The 16,775-nt window shown below is 43.3% G+C and overlaps 1 protein-coding gene across 2 annotated transcripts in view; it reads right to left on the bottom strand.

The window, feature by feature from the left end:
- The window catches only part of CCDC186 (coiled-coil domain containing 186), a 193,935-nt gene that overhangs the window by 150,068 nt on the left and 27,092 nt on the right, over positions 1-16,775 (bottom strand). For both annotated transcript variants that reach the window (XM_030202692.1, XM_030202693.1), the window contains exon 3: positions 13,368-14,059. In XM_030202692.1, the coding sequence (XP_030058552.1) occupies positions 13,368-14,041 (674 nt within the window). In that variant the 5' untranslated portion in view covers positions 14,042-14,059. The remainder of the gene's footprint in view (positions 1-13,367; positions 14,060-16,775) is intronic.

The raw sequence follows: 16,775 nt of genomic DNA, 5'->3' as shown, positions 1-16,775 counted from the left end.
TCCCCTTTCTCATTTTCGTCGCCCTTCTCTGCACCTTTTCTAATTCCACTATATCATTTATGAGATACGGCGACCAGAATTGAACACAATATTCGAGGTGCGGTTGCACCATGGAGCGATACAAAGGCATTATAACATCCTCATTTTTGTTTTCCATTCCTTTCCTAATAATACCTAACATTCTATTTGCTTTCTTAGCCGCAGCAGCACACTGAGCAGAAGGTTTCAATGTATCATCAACGACGACACCTAGATCACTTTTCTTGGTCCATGACTCCTAACGTGGAATCTTGCATGATGTAGCTATAATTCAGGTTCCTCTTTCCCACATGCATCACTTTGCACTTGCTCACATTAAACGTCATCTGCCATTTAGACGCCCAGTCTCCCAAGGTCCTCTTGTAATTTTTCACAATCCTCCCGCGATTTAACGACTTTGAATAACTTTGTGTCATCAGCAAATTTAATTACCTCACTAGTTACTTCCATCTCTAGGTCATTTATAAATATATTAAAAAGCATCGGTCCCAGCACAGAGCCCTGGGGAGCCCCACTAACTACCCTTCTCCATTGAGAATACTGACCATTTAACCCTATTCTCTGTTTTCTATCTTTTAACCAGTTTTTAATCCAGAGTAGAACACTACCTCCTATCCCATGACTCTCCAATTTCCTCTGGAGTCTTTCATGAGGTACTTTTTCAAACGCCTTCTGAAAATCCAGATACACAATATCTGCATCCCACATCTTCGCCTGGCTTTTTGGGAGAAAACAGCGAAAAAGCTTGTATGTGTACGTAAAAGTCATTTTACCTTTTAAAATAAATACAGGGACAAGTCACTTAACCCTCTATTGTATCAGGTGCAAGCTTAGATCCTACTACTACTAATCATTTCTACAGCACTACTTGACATACATAAAACATGTATGAGGTGGTCCCTGCTCGACAGAGCTTACAATTTATTCAAGACAAACTGGACAAATAAGGGATTAGAAAGTTTCATTTATTATAGCTAGAAAATGGTGGGCTTTTACCATGGATTTGAATAGGGCCAGAGAGAGAAAATGACATACCGATTCAGGAAATCCAGTCCAGGTGTCGAGTGCAGCAAGTCGGAAGGAACAGAGTCTGGAGTTGGCAATGGAGAACAACATAGATAAATGGATGAATGGAGTTCCCAAAGAGGGGTGTAGGGGATACCGTTGCATTCATGCTGCAGCTCCTCAGTAAGAGGAGTTTGAGCTGTATATGGAAACGGAACTAATGTAGTGACTTTAAGAGATGGGTTATGTGGGTGTAGCGATACTGGCAGAAGATAAATCATGTGGTAGAATTTTGAACAGATTGAAAGGGAGAGAGATAGTTTTAGTGGGAAACCTGTGAGAACCAAGCTGCGGTAATCAAAGTGTGAGGTGATAAGAGTGTGGATAAGGGTTTTAGTTGTGTTGAGAAAGGAAGGGGCAAATCTGGTAATGTTACAGAGAGCAGTCTGTAGGATATGTGCAGAGAAGTGGAGAAAGGAGTCAAAAATTACCCCAAACTTATGAGCTGATAAGACAGGGAGTATGAGAGCTACCCACAGGAATACAGAATGAGGGGAGAGAAGTGGGTTTAGCGGGGAAGATATGAAGTTCAGTTTCATATGATGGTAGGACATCCAGGCAGCAAGGTTAGACAAGCAGGCTGAGACTTGGGCCTGGATTCCTACTGCTGTACCTGAATATAAAGCATCTTGAGCTACCACTAAGAAGGGGTGAGCTAAATCCAAATATTAGGTGCATGCTTTTAAATGACAAATCATTAGAGTCGCTCTACTCATGAGATATTTCAAGAGAACAATACACTGAAATGGTGGTTATGCTATTTGTCAGGAAACACCTAGCCACCCGCCTGGGGTTACCCCGTGGCCACTTAGAGGGTCTATCCCCAGCACCTGCACCTACCGCTTGTGCTCTACACTAGCACTCTCCTCCCACCAATTGGGTCACAACCACCTCTGGGCGAATCTCCCACTCTCAAATTATCCCCCGTGATTTCTAGGTTACTGGAGCCACACTCCCAGAAAACATTCACAGACCCAACACACAAACAACCAGGATTCTTTATCAGTTCAGTCAGAGGCAATAAACTAAATATTGTTTATTGTCTTTTAAAAATTGAACAGTGGAACAAAATAGTGCAAATAGCAAAAAATAACAGGTAACTGAAATATGGATCAATTATAACATTAACTAAACATCTGTATATGATCTAAACAGTACCTGGGGAGATCAGGACATATATCTGTTCACAGAGCCTTAGCAAAGAGATCTGTCTCTCTCTCTTCTCCCGGGCCAAGACTGAAACAACAGCCAGCAACAGCTGCAGGGTAATTTCAAACTCCAGGCCAATCAGAACACAGTACTGTAGATTCACTTCTTCAGTAAGTGAAACTAAAAGAGGGTACGCACTTTTCTATAACAGCTTTAGCATAAAACATGCAAGATCTGCTGCTCAAACTACAGAAATGCACTTCAAGAGTTAATATGGGCAATTTTACAGGTTTAAAACACACTGGCCCAGATGCATCAACCAAACTTTAAAAAATAAGAAACATAAAAGTGCTTAACGATTTTAAAAAAACGAGGAATGCACTACAAAAACACTCCAGAAATGTTCGGATCGGTATTGCAAAGTAGGATGTATCACAGAATCGTTAAACCCGTCGTTAATCAGCGCCTAAAGCATGCGCAGAGCAGCCAAGCGTTATGCTGGCTGTTCTGCGCATGCCACAAAGGCCCAGCTGTCAAAACAAAACCCCCCCCCACACACAAACACGTGTGTTTCGGGAGGGGGCAAAGGCGCTCGTTATGAGCGTCCTGTATGGACTACGTCAGAGGAGGGCTGGCCCAGGAAGAAAGAAGGGACGTCTGAGGAGGCCTTCAGAATCGCCGATCAGCTGTTCTTGCCCGTGCAGCAGAGGTGAGAGGCGCTGCACGGGCCGGTAAGGCAAAGGGGGGGGGGTCGTTGGAGGGGGGAGCGGCAGCCACAACCAAAGGGGGGGGGGGGGGGGGGGGGCGGGGCACGGGACTGGAGCATGGCAGGAAGCGGAGCTAGTGTGGGAGAATACACAGGAAGGGAGGAGGGCCGGCCCGGGGCTGCTAAAATTGGAGTTTTTTTCGTGCCGGGGGGGGGGGGGGGAGCGGGGAGCAGCAGGGGGGGGGGCAAGGCGTCCATACAGGACGCTCATGACGAGCGCCCTTGCCCCCTCCTGATCCTTTTTTAAATTTTTTTCTTTTTTGGTGCTGAGGGAGAGGGGAGCAGCGGCGACCTGGGGCGTCAATAAAGGACGCCCCTGACGCGTTTTCGCCCCCCCCCCCCCCCCCCAGTTATTTTTTTAATGGATTTTGTAAACTTCTAGCAGACAGACAGCCCTAACGAGAGGTACAGACTCTCGTTAGATTTCACGGTGTTTTCCTGCGTTAAACGAATCGGAAAAGGTTAGTGCATGTCATTTCAATGGGATTTGTGGAAGAATTGCTCATCTGCATTCACTTTTCGTTAGCTGCTACTGTCGTCGGCAAATAGGCTTTAGTGCATGGAAAGGATAGGAAATTCTTCCTTAAGGGCTCATTTAACTATGAAAAACGTTTAGTGCATCTGGGCCACTGTTCTGTCACACTGTATAGTATTGTAAAAAATCAAGCAATATAGTTAAATGCAGGCTAATACCAGGTATACTTGAACTGAAAGTCAGAATAGGGTGTCTTGTTCTAGTAGTCTTATCAATAATGCCAGTATCATTGGTTGCAACAGAGACTATCACCATCTCTTCTTAATTCCAATTTTTTTGTGATTCATACCAATACTATAATCGAATATACATATTCGATTCGGCCCCGAATACATTATTTGTATTCGGTCAAAAAGTGATTTAAATTCCAATACAAATAACTGGGGCTCTGCTGTGCTAAAAAAAATCGCACTGAAACAACACTTGATCTCTGATGTCACATTGCTTCTTTTATTATTTGTTACTAGCCGTTAAGCCCGTAAAAACGGCAGAGTATTGCAGCCCTCCTCTCTCCCCTGGCCTCACCCCGTCCACCGATCCTCCACCCCATATCCAGCAACCCTCCTCCTTCCCTTGGCCTCCCCTCTCCCCCCATGTCCAGCAAACCTCCCTCTCTGCCCTGCTCTCACCCCATGTCCAGCAACTATGCCCTCTTCTCCCCCCTGCCCTCCCCCCATGTCCAGCTACCCTCCTCGCCGCCGCTCCCTCCCCCCTCCGTGCCGGGCCCCCTGCATTGACCTGACAGCGCCTCTCACCTCCGTGTGAAAGCGCTACAGGCAGCAGCAGATCGCTCTGCTGCTGCCTGCAGCGCTTCCACACGGAGGTGAGAGGCGCTGTAAGGTCAGTGCAGGGGGCCTGATACGAAGGGGGCGGGAGTGATGGCAGGGATGGGGGGGTGGAGGTTGGTTCGTGCAATGTTCGTTTCCAGGCGGCGGCCAACAGTCCGACTCCGTTTCCCTCTCTGTTCCGCCCTCTGATGTCTTGACGCGAGGGCGGGACAGAGAGGGAAGTCTGTACTGCGCATTTGCAGGAGAGTCGGTCACTTGCCGTTTATATGTTTGATGTTATTCGCATTTGACCAAATAGTAAAATATGCTCTACACACCACCACAATCTCTCTGAAAGCCTTTTATGAGCTAAAAATTAAAAACTAGAAGAGTCATGTAACATCTGTCTATCAGCAGACACACACAAAACAAGGCAGACCTGAAAAAGAGACTGCTTATCCCCGGGGCTAAGCAGCATGGAATCTATTTTTTTTGTATGCTGACAGGTACTTGTGACCTGGATTGGCCACTGCTGGGTGCAGGACATTGGACTTGATGGATGTTTGGTCTGTATTGCAATTCTTATGTTAGAACAGCAAAGTTTGCATCTTTTGTTAAAATGTCCTAATCTGGTATTGTTCTGGGCAGATGTTAGGGATAAGTTGCAAAGGATTTTGGGGTTTTAGAATTCTTTTCTACCAAAGTATGTAATCTGGAAGTCAATTTGCACCCCATTTATATTTGCAGAGCACGATAAACTGCTTTTTGACTTCTTGGTCTCTATTGCGTTGACATTAATAATATCGTATTGGAAAGATAACTCTCCAGTCAACGTCATTCTTTGATGGAATTGGGTCTTATTGTACAAGAAATATGAGCAGCTGTCAGTGAATGATATCCCTGGGTCTAATTATGGTTCTCAGAAATAGAAAACTTTCGACCTCTTTCTTTTATCAGCTGTCTAACTGCATTGCCTAATGTTTGATCTCAGCTTAATGTATAACATTGTCTTGTATAGTATAAGTTGTTTTTTTCTTTTGTTTGCTTTATTTTTGAAAAACTCAATACAAATAGTAAAAAAAAAAAAGAACAGCAAAGTTTTGAAAGTTTAAGCTCATAGGTGAAAGGCCATGAGAAAACGAATGAAACTTCACAGAAAAAAAATGAAATTATACTTTATTAAAGGATACATGTAGTCGTAGTCTAGAATAAACTTCCCGAGGGATGGCAGTAAAGAAAAAAGTGATAATTCAAGCATATTTAAAGACAGATACAAAGGACAGCTACTAAGCACAAAGAAGAGAGATTACAAAAGGAGTAAAGCACAATAATATATAGCCTTATTGCTCCAAATAAATGTAAGCCAACAGACTGATGAGATGACAAGGCAGAAGAGTGTTAAAAGATAAAATCTTTTGGGGTTTCCCAGACTCCGGACTCAGGCAATATACTGCAAATCCAGCATAAGTTCCTTATATGAAGCAGAATACCAGCTGTGAATACGAGATACAGCTCTGTTTCACTTACAATGTGTTAAGCGGATTTACACAAACAGTGTGAAGGTGTTAAAACATCTGAACTGTAAAGGCACTTAGCAGGTGGCAGTTCACATAGCTCACAGCTGTGAACAACATTAGACTCCAGCATTTAACCAATGATCAGAGGTGGAAAAATATGCAGAAAAGTTGGACAAGAACCAAAATTGTTAGGAGCAAGGACAACGTTTTCCGTGCAAACTATTTTTGTTTTGTTTTTTATTCATTATTTTTCAGATTTTTTTCTTCATCTACCTCATCGATTATTTAATGATCTTTGCTTTTTGCTCTGTTTTAGTCTAATCCTCTGACCACCAAAATAGGCAACTTTGGGGGCCGATACTCAAAATTCATCAGTAATAATCACGTGCGTTTATAGCCTCGACTGAACTTACCAAACGAGTAACAGCAGTCGATGCTCAAAGGAAATCTTATGCAAACAAGATGCAGGGAAACACTGCTTGCAGTTCGGTAGGTTATCAATAGAAATCAAACAAAATAAAACATGGATAAGATGATACCTTTTTTATTGGACATAACTTAATACATTTCTTGATTAGCTTTCGAAGGCTGCCCTTCTTCGTCAGATCGGAAATACTATCTGCTACCACATTTGCTTATTTCCGATCTGACGAAGAAGGGCAACCTTCGAAAGCTAATCAAGAAATGTATTAAGTTATGTCCAATAAAAAAAGGTATCATCTTATCCATGTTTTATTTTGTTTGATTTCTATTGATAACCTTAAGAGTGGACTAACACGGCTACCACACTCCTCTACAGTTCGGTAGGGAAAGCACCCGGCACATGTGAATAGTCTCACGGTAAGCTTTGATATTCTGCACGTGCCAAGGCTTGAAAAACTGCTCTTTGGACTAGGAAGCTGCACAGGAATGGGGACTGTGGAATTTCTGTGGGTATGGAAAAAGTTACCATGGGATTCCTGCAGGGAATATAGTCAAAAACCTCTGGTGACTCTAGAATGAGGCTTGGAATGCACTGAGAGAGGCACTTGGAGCACCAGACACAGGCTTGGAATGTACGGAGAGAGGCAGCTGGAGCGCCAAAGTGAAGCTTCGAATGACCAGCTGGTTGAAAAGTGAATACCATCCTAAAAACCACAGGAGGCTGTTGGGGTTGGGAGGAAAAAAAGGGCTGCGAGCAACTAAATAATAGCATCGACTCCTACGGGTACAGGTGGGGAAGGAATGGATCTTAGTAGATGGTGGAGTGGAGGAGTAGCCTAATGGTTATTGCAGTGGGCTTTGATTCTGGCAACATGGGTTCAATTCCCACTGCAGCTCCTTGTGACCTTGGGCAAGTCACTTAACCCTCCATTGCCCCAGGTACCAAAACTTGTCAGCCCTCTAGGGACAGAGAAAGTACCTGCAGGTAATGTGTACAGTGCTGCATACACTTAGTAGCGCTATAGAAATGATTAGTAGTAGCAGATACGGATCAGTATGGTTAGGTTCCATTCAGAATGGGTGGGATATGGGTGAAATTTTTGTCCCTGTGCAACTCTCTACTTTGGACCCTGCCATAAAGACGTGCATCATAGGCGTATGTTAGAGAAGTCTATTGTAAAATCACACAGTAAGCCACTCAAGTGTAGTAATGTATCGCAAATCCACATTAAAAGTCCAGTACCTTTTGATATACCAGCCTCTTTGCTGTTCATATCAGCTATGTTAACTTTTCTGCCAATGTACCAGGATTCTTTTGTCCACGTGGAGGACAGTGCTTCCTTGCAGTTTGCAATGGTACGCCATAGTTTTACTATGCATGTGTCAAACGGATGCCATATGCGGATGTTCATGGACTATTCTTTTTTGTTGTCTTTTTTGATTGTTTTATTTTGTGTATGGCAACCAGAACACTTTTCTTTTTAATACATTTGCATCTAATGTTTGGCTGCTGGTTTCACAAAGAGTAACACCAAAACCCTTTGAGCATTAGGCACACAATAACGTATGAACAAAAACGGCTAAAACCAGTCAAAATAGAATGTTACAAGCCCAGTAACTTTGTGCATCTCGTCCTTTGTCTTTCCCCATTCCCTAATCCCCAGCATCTCCGAGCAGTTTTCTAACCCATTTATGAGCCTCCTGTGTGGTGCAATAGCAGACTTATTACTAATACCTAAACGTACCAAAACTAGCATTTCCCTTGAGCTAAATTTTTGTTTTCCCCCAAAGAAATTTACTAGATTTGTTTTACATGATCTCCTTTTGGCAAATCTATGTTGCCTAGGCCCCCCCCCCCCTCCCCACAACCATCTGCTGAATTAAAAAAATGTTGCTATAAATTTTCACTCTATGGATGGCTCTTATCGCAGGACTTGGTTTCATAGTAGCAGTAGCCGTCAGGCCCACTGAGATAATGGAAACTCAAAGTTGGGAAGTGGTGTGGCAACACTGCTGAAGCTATGTTCAGCATTTGCCATGCTGACCTCTTGATACGGGGGAATGGGGAGAGGGATTCCCTTCCCTCCACTCCCAAGATAGGGATGACCCCCCCCCCCCCCCCCCCCGCCAGTAGGGTGAGGCTCTTTAAAAGTTTGCTTAGGGGAGGAGCGTTAACTTATGTCACTGAACTCTAGATTTACCCCACACTGAGGTCAGGCGGACCTGTAGTTAGCAGCCTTTTTGTACCCTGACTTACAAAAGGGTTAGATGTGATTACTCATACAGCAGGGATTCGCAAATATAACAATCGAAAGAGATACCACACTCCTTCCTTTTTCAGTATTATATTTTATACTGTCTTTTTCCCCTCTGTTCGCTACTTTGTGTGTTGTGTCGCTTACTTCGTTTGCTTCTTGGGGCTGACTGCCTGATTCGGCCAGTCGCTCTACAGTTGTCATCTCTCTCATCTATTTTAATGAAGGTGGCAAATGAAAGCTGGCAAAATTACAGCCACCACCTTGCTGATATAAGGAAAAATTAAAACATTCATACAACTGACGGAGCGGGAAATATATTAAACAAAATAAATCAAAGCAAGAGCCAAGTTTATGCTGCTGGCTTCATTCTTGTGAAGCCCATGTGACCTTGTATACTGTAGTTCCTCGTCTGCCAACTGCTGTGAAGCACGTTTCCAATTTCTACCATTAAGTGTGAAAAGTAACAACTATAAAAATGAAAGAAATGTAAGGCTTGACTGAATCCTAATAAACCTGCACTTCAGTGGTGTAAATCCAATCCAAAACGGAAGTCCGTTCCATGGATAAATCCTTCTTATCTGTTCCCTTCTCCACTACTGCCAACTCCAGACTTCGCTCCTTCTGTCTCGCTGCACCCTATGCCTGGAATAGACTTCCTGAGCCCCTACATCTTGCCCATCCTTGACCATCTTTAAATCTAGATTGAAAGCCCACCTCTTTAACATTGCTTTTGACTCATAATCAATTGTAACCACTCGCCTCCACCTACCCTCCTCTCCTCTTTCCTCTACACATTAATTGATTTGCTTGCTTTATTTTGTCTATTAGATTGTAAGCTCTTTGAGCAGGGACTGTCTTTCATCTTCTGTTTGTGCAGCGCTGCGTACGCTTTGTAGCGCTACAGAAATGCTAAATAGTAGTAGCAGTAGGCAAATTATAAGCCAGCGATAAATATCTATAAAATATCAAATTTAAATGTATATACAACAGTAATGATGATCAGAATTGGAAAACTGCCTTTATGACTATGAGATAATTAGAGTACATAAGTACATGACTTCCATGATGAATGTATAGCTCCATTCTACCCCATATAGCCCCTTCACACTTAACTGATCTTCCCACCACCACGAACTCTCTCACACTCTTCTCTTATCCCACCCCCTAGCCCTTGCATGCTTCAACTGCCCCGCACCACTTCAGACCCAGTTGAGGCCCCAGAGAGGGCTACAGTGGTGGAGAGTGAAGATATGGGTTCTCCTCCTCAGATTTGATCAAGGATGCTGTTTCCTCACTCATGAAAAATCTACTTGCCTGTGGTCAGTCAGACTTTTTTTCAAACTGATTATGCATGTGAGAAGATAGTATTTTAGGTTCACTAATCACCAGAATAATTTATCAAAGGAGGTGGTTGAAAGCTGTCAGTGGAGGTTTGGAAAGAAGGAATTTGCCAGGAAATCAGGGGGCTGAACTAGTTTTCTTTGTAAGATCACTTATGCAGCAAAGTTATATAACCCAGATCACAAATTTTGGCTTTCACAAATGGTGGTCTTGGCCCATTTCTAAAGAAAGAATATCCAAATTACTTAAAATTAAAAAAAAAAAATAATAATAATTCACACTTGCACAATCAACATTCTTGTTTGTAATCTCGGTTGAAATGAAATGACCTCCCATTACAAACTGGCAACTCAATATTTAGCTGCAGCGAAACTAGCACTTGCCAGGGTCTGGAAACAACGGACCCTTCCAGATATGCAAGTGATAAGTCAAAAAGTGGACTACCTACACCAAATGTCAAAATTAACAGCGTTGAAGAGAGGAGGCAATATGGAGGCATTCAATAAAATATGGCAACTATACGAACAATTACAAACTCGTGTATCAGCCTCACCATGATGCGGGATGGGGAGGGAGGAGGGAGGCAGGATTAGTATGGGGATGTAGTAGTTTAGGGGACTCTGTTGTTTTTTTTTTTTACTCGCTTTTGTTGAAGCTGATGTTACTGCTGGCTAAATAAGTCATGTGAGATGGCAAATTATTGTATGCATCTGATTGTGGTTATATCAATAAAAATTATTAAAAAAAAAAAAAAAAAAAAAAAAAGAAATCAAATGATTAGTGAAGTAAATGAACTGATCTCCTCCCTCTCTTTCTCAGCCAGTCCTTGCAGAACACAGTTGAAGCTTATCTTCTGGGAACTGTAGGGAAGACAACACACACACACACACCTTGTAGAAAAATGAAGAACTTTAATTTACAATCAGGCCAATCATCACCAAAACTATATTAGAAAAAGGTTTTAAAAGTTTACATTAAGAAAGCTCTATGAATAACAGGTACCACAATGGTAATTGCCCTTGACTTTCTGTGCTGCAGTCTATTCCAGGGGCATATCTGAGGTTCGGCGGTAGGGGGGGGGGCAGGGGCTAGAGTGAGGGGGCACATTATAACCCCCCCCCCACCCCGCCGTCAACCCTCCCCCGCCTACCGCCAACCCTTTCCCCGCCTACCGCCGTCACCTACTCCCGAGGTCCGCTCCTGCCGCTTTTTTAAAATATTACTTCAGCTGGCGGGGGACCCCAACCCCCGCCAGCCCAGCCGAGGTCTTCTTTAACTTCATCTTCATCCTCGTGCTGTTAAAGCTGCATGATGCATCCTTCCAGTTGGACGGAGTTTGACGTCGCGGCACGTTGTACGTGCAGGACATTAACCTGCTGCGACGTCAAACTCCGTCCAACTGGAAGGATGCATCATGCAGCTTTAACAGCACGAGGATGAAGAAGTTAAAGAAGACCTCGGCTGGGCTGGCGGGGGTTGGGGTCCCCCGCCAGCTGAAATAATATTTAAAAAAAACGGCAGGAGCGGACCTCGGGGGTAGGTGACGGCGGTAGGCGGGGAAAGGGTTGGCGGTAGGCGGGGGAGGGTTAACGGCGGTAGGGGGGTCCAGGGCGAAATCTGCGGGGGCCCAGGCCCCTGTGGCCCCACGCAGATACGCCCCTGGTCTATTCTACATTAAGCAAAATTCATTCTGAAACATGACGGCAAAAAAACCCCACAAAAAAATATAAACCCAGACTTGCCAACTATTAATGAAGGCATGAGGAAGACTGCTATTCTTAAAAGCCTGTGTGATGCTAATTTATTTGGGGATTCCTGGAAAATTATTTCATAGGTTGCAAATTTTGTATAATACAGCAGCCAGCCTGATTTTTTATGAGTGAAAAGAGAAAGAGCTGACTCTTTACTAATACAGTTGCACTGGTTATCAATACAGAAAAATTATTTATTTAAAAGGGTGTTTTGTTAACTTAAAATAACTATGGGTTATTTATTTATTTATAGCATTTATATCCCACATTTTCCCACCCATGGGCAGGCTCAATGTGGCTTACATCAGTCTGCAAAAACATACATCAATTCAGCAAACAATCAAAATCAATGAAGTAAAGAGATTAGCGAGTAACAGCAAAGGAGAGGAAAAGGATAAAGAGTACTAGAGTTCAATATGTCGTAGCGACTGCAGCAGTCCAAAAGTTAGAGATTTCTTACTGTTATCGCCAATGTATAAAGTAAGGATACTGAAACTTAGCCACTTGATCTTTAAAGGTAGCACCAAAATTCTTTTCACTGTGAAAGCACTTGAGAAAATCATTAGTTATAAAGATCCCAGGGGAAAGAATACACTGGGGGGTCTTTCACTAAGCTGTGGTAGAATTCTTAGTTCGTGGTAGAAATCAACTGGCGATAAACGCAGACACCCATTATATTCCTTACCGCGGCTTAGTAAAAAGACCACCATTGTTAATTCAAGTCTGTAGAAAGATTGACTATTTAGTCTTTAGAAGAGGCCTGAAAACAGTGTTACTTCAGAAATCAGGTATCTTAAATTTCACAATACACAAAACTATTGTTTGCTTACTAAAAGACAGTTTGAACATTGTATGATAAACTTCTTATTGCATTATATGATGGACTGATTTTTATGAGGGAATGACATTTTACATATTTTATAATCCACCTTGATGTAATTTTGGTGAAGCAGAATAAAACCACACTTGAATTAAATTTATTAAACAAGAAGAATGTTAAAAACCCTAATTCTGCCCACAAAGTTTGTGCCTCTTGTCATATCCTGAAATACAGGAGACTCTCTGATAACATAATGGGATAGAACTACCATAAAACTAGAACTTTCAGCCTGTTATAAAATTTATATATCACCTAAGACCAGGTTCACAAAACAGACTAAGTACATTCCGGATCCAGACATCTGTGCATGGAATGTTGTTAATGGGATTTGATATACTGCCGCTCCTTGTGACTCTGGGCAAGTTACTTAACCCTCCTTTGCCCCAGGTACAAAATAAGCACCTGTATATCAAACATATAAACGGCAAGTGACCGACTCACCTGCAAATGCGCAGTAGAGACTTCCCTCTCTGTCCCGCCCTCGCGTCAAGACGTGATGACGTCAGAGGGCGGAACAGAGAGGGAAACGGAGTCGGACTGTCGGACGCCGCCGATGCCTGGAAACGAACATCGCGCAAACCAACCTCCACCCTCCCCCCATCCCCCCGCCGCTCCCGCCCCCTCCTCCGTATCAGGCCCCCTGCACTGACCTGACAGCGCCTCTCACCTCCGTGTGGAAGCGCTGCAGGCAGCAGCAGAGCGATCTGCTGCTGCCTGCAGCGCTTTCACACGGAGGTAAGAGGCGCTGTCAGGTCAGTGCAGGGGGCCCAGCACGGAGGGGGAGGGAGCGGCGGCGAGGAGGGTAGCTGGAAATCTCGCCCGTTTTAACGGGCTTAACGGCTAACGCCAAGAATAAAATGCTCAGGAGATCCTCACCTCTTAATATCATTCTCTTGCTGCAGGTATTTCTCGTGCACATATTTTTCCAGCATAGCTAGAGTATGTTCCCGCTGTCTTATTCCATTTGGGTAATCCTTGATAAGATCTTTTGATTGGAGTTCAGATTCTATTTCCTCCAACAAAGTCTCCTGTGACAATCCAAACTGTATTTTGGACAGAAGTTTCTTGCTGCATTCTGTGTCAAAAGGACTGTTTGAATCAAGGTGTTTAATGGATTTGACCGCTGAATCACAAGTCCCTAATTCTTGCAGTAGTTCCGTTACAGACTGCTCATGCCCGTTGGTTTTTGTTTGCTGCTGTGCAAAATCTTCACTGGGCAAACAGTCTGTTCTCTGTAATCCCTCCACATGGATTTTAGCACAGGATTCCCCACTGCCAACGATATCCGATAATCCATGTTGCTCTCCTTCAGTCATGTCGTTGCTTCCAGGCACAGACTGCAATTCACCGCTCAGTTCCAACAAAGATTTCTCTCCTGGTTTGTCTTCCTCACTGCAACATCTTGTATTTAATCTGTCCTTCGATTCACATATTGTGTCTGCATCTGTACTCATGTTATCACTTTCTGATAAGTTTGAAGTTGTGCAGCCTGTTTGCAACAGGCTCTCAGGTGCCTGCACATTTGGTATTTCTGTTAAATGTTCTTCCATCCTCTGCTAAAGATATACCTGAGGTGAAAAAAATATATTGTTTTTAAGTAGGCAAGGAACTATGTTAAAGTTAGCAAGATCATAAGTGAACAAGGCGGCAAATGACATTCACTATAATGTAACTCCTGTTGGCTTGTGTTACCATTACTTGATAGTCTGCCGACTCACATAACAAGCAGTACCATTCATCCAGTTGTGCTTTGCATTCGAGTCTAGTGACACACTGAAACAAGATAACATACTCCAGAAAACAGGAAAGAAAAACTGGCCTAGATTTTCTGTTCCTGCTAAAAATGCAAATACAGATAACCTTATCCCCTAACAAAGGCAAATAAAAGGTTCCAAAAAAACAAATCACACCATATGAAGGGAACCTACCTTAGGAAATGGAAAGAGAATGGCATTCCAATAATATGTATAGTAAAATTTGTTCCTACTTGCTAATTTATTTGATTCCAACTAAACCAGTTCAGACAAGTTGGGTTTATGCCCCCTCCTCAACCAGCAGATGGAGTTTTCAGTGACATCACTAGTATAAGGAGTGACAAAGCATCAGAAAAAACAACTGAACATATTAACGTGAGATGGGAAGGCGGTAGAACGAGAGGACATGAAATGAGATTGAAGGGGGGCAGACTCAGGAAAGATGTCAGGAAGTATTTCTTCACAGAGAGGGTGGTGAACGCTTGGAATGCCCTCCCGCGGGAGGTGGTGGAGATGAAAACGGTAACGGAATTCAAACATGCGTGGGATAGGCATAAAGGAATCCTGTGCAGAAGGAATGGATCCACAGAAGCTTAGCTGAAATTGGGTGGCGGGGGGAAGAGGGGTTGGTGGTTGAGAGGCTAGGATAGGGGAGGGCAGACATATACGGGGTCTGTGCCAGAGCCGGTGATGGGAGGCGGGACTGGTGGTTGGGAGGCAGGAAATACTGCTGGACAGACTTATACGGTCTGTGCCCTGGAAAAGACAGGTACAAATCAAGGTAAGGTATACACATATGAGTTTATCTTGGGCAGACTAGATGGACCGTGCAAGTCTTTTTCTGCCGTCATCTACTATATGTTACTATGTAACGTGACAAATGCATGCCTACCTGATGACAAAGTTCCTAGCACTTCCCAAGGAAAACACTAGAGCTCAATTCAACCATTAAAATTTTTTTTTTAAAAAGAGGTCAAAAGGGGGAAAACTGAAACCTTAGTCTTCCTAAGTGAATCCTGGACTGGTCTAGCAGGACTCAAGGACATGAAAACAGCAGGTAAGAACAAATTTCACTTCTTATCATCCTGTTAGAGCAAAGCTTTATGAACCCAATTGGGAGGAAGACCATGATCTCTTACATATCAACTATGTCAGGAAACATCCCTCTCATCCCAAGCATCCTGAGTCACTCCAACATGGAGGCCACAATGTCTAAGAGCGCACAGCCCATAATCTCATGCACTGCCACCTCAGACTTCACCCAAGCAGCAAAGGACTCAAATACAAATCCACCTACACAACCAGCTTTTCCTACCTAAGCGCACAACTATGGAATGCATTGCCAAAAGCAGTAAAAACTACGCTTGACCACCTAAATTTTCGGAAAGCATTAAAGACAGACCTGTTCAGAAGAACATACCCCACCGACCCAACATAAAAATACCTGGTCACTTGTGACACAATGTAACCAAAGACCATAACGAACATTAACTGACTCTTCTTCCCCCTTTCCCTCTCTAACTTCCCCCCAACTGTACCTACCATACATGTACCTCATTCTACTACAATATCACTTTGTATTCATTCATACCATGTATTTGTTCAGACCGTAATCGGCTAACACCTGAAAAAGGGGCAAGGCATGGAGAAAAAGAAAGCGAAAAATCTGACCAAAAGTCAGGGCCTAAAAACGGCCCAATGATGCAGAAAATAAAGAAAACAAACCAAGACAAAATAAAACTAAGGAAAAATAAAGGACGGGTTTGTAAGGCCCAATTAAAGGAGCCACAAGAGAAGCAGAAAAAAAAAAAAAAAGACGACCGAAAGGCACTAAAAGCTCTCAAAAAACTGGGAAAGTGAGGAGAGGACAAAAAAAAAAACGCACCTTCTCATGCGGAAAAAAAAAGAGAGAACTGAGGAGACCGCATTCATGTATGCCCGGTAGAGCGCGGCTTGTGCTCCACAAACTCTCTCTTTATTTTTTTTTTTTTACTATGGCAAAAGCTGGACCGGGCAAAGTGGATCGGTGTCACCCACTTATGAGAAGATTGAAGCCTGCTTGTCCTCGGAGAATTATCATTTCTATAGCGCTACTAGATGTACGCAGCGCTGTACACTTGAACATGAAGAGACAGTCCCTGCTCGAAAGAGCTTACAATCTAATCAGGACAAATAAGGGTAAGGAAATTAATAAGGTGGGAAAGATAAAACATGCAAGGGTGAATAGGGGTTAAGAGTTAAAAGTAGCATCAAAAATGGTGAGCTTTTACCTTAGATTTGAAGACGGCCAGAGATGGAGCTTGACGTACCGGCTCAGGAAGTCTATTCCAGGCATATGGTGCAGCAAGATAAAAGGAACAGAGTCTGGAGTTGGCAGTGGAGGAGAAGAGTGCAGATAAGAGAGATTTACCCAGTGAACGTAGAGAGAGATAAGAGTGGAGAGGTACTGAGGAACTGAGGAGTGAATGCACTTGTAAGTCAATAAGAGGAGTTTCAACTGTATGCGGAAAGGGATAGGAAGCCAGTGAAG

Source organism: Microcaecilia unicolor, chromosome 5 (assembly GCF_901765095.1).
Source record: "Microcaecilia unicolor chromosome 5, aMicUni1.1, whole genome shotgun sequence".
Lineage (NCBI taxonomy): Eukaryota > Metazoa > Chordata > Amphibia > Gymnophiona > Siphonopidae > Microcaecilia > Microcaecilia unicolor.
This window is presented reverse-complemented; position numbering and strand designations above follow the sequence as displayed.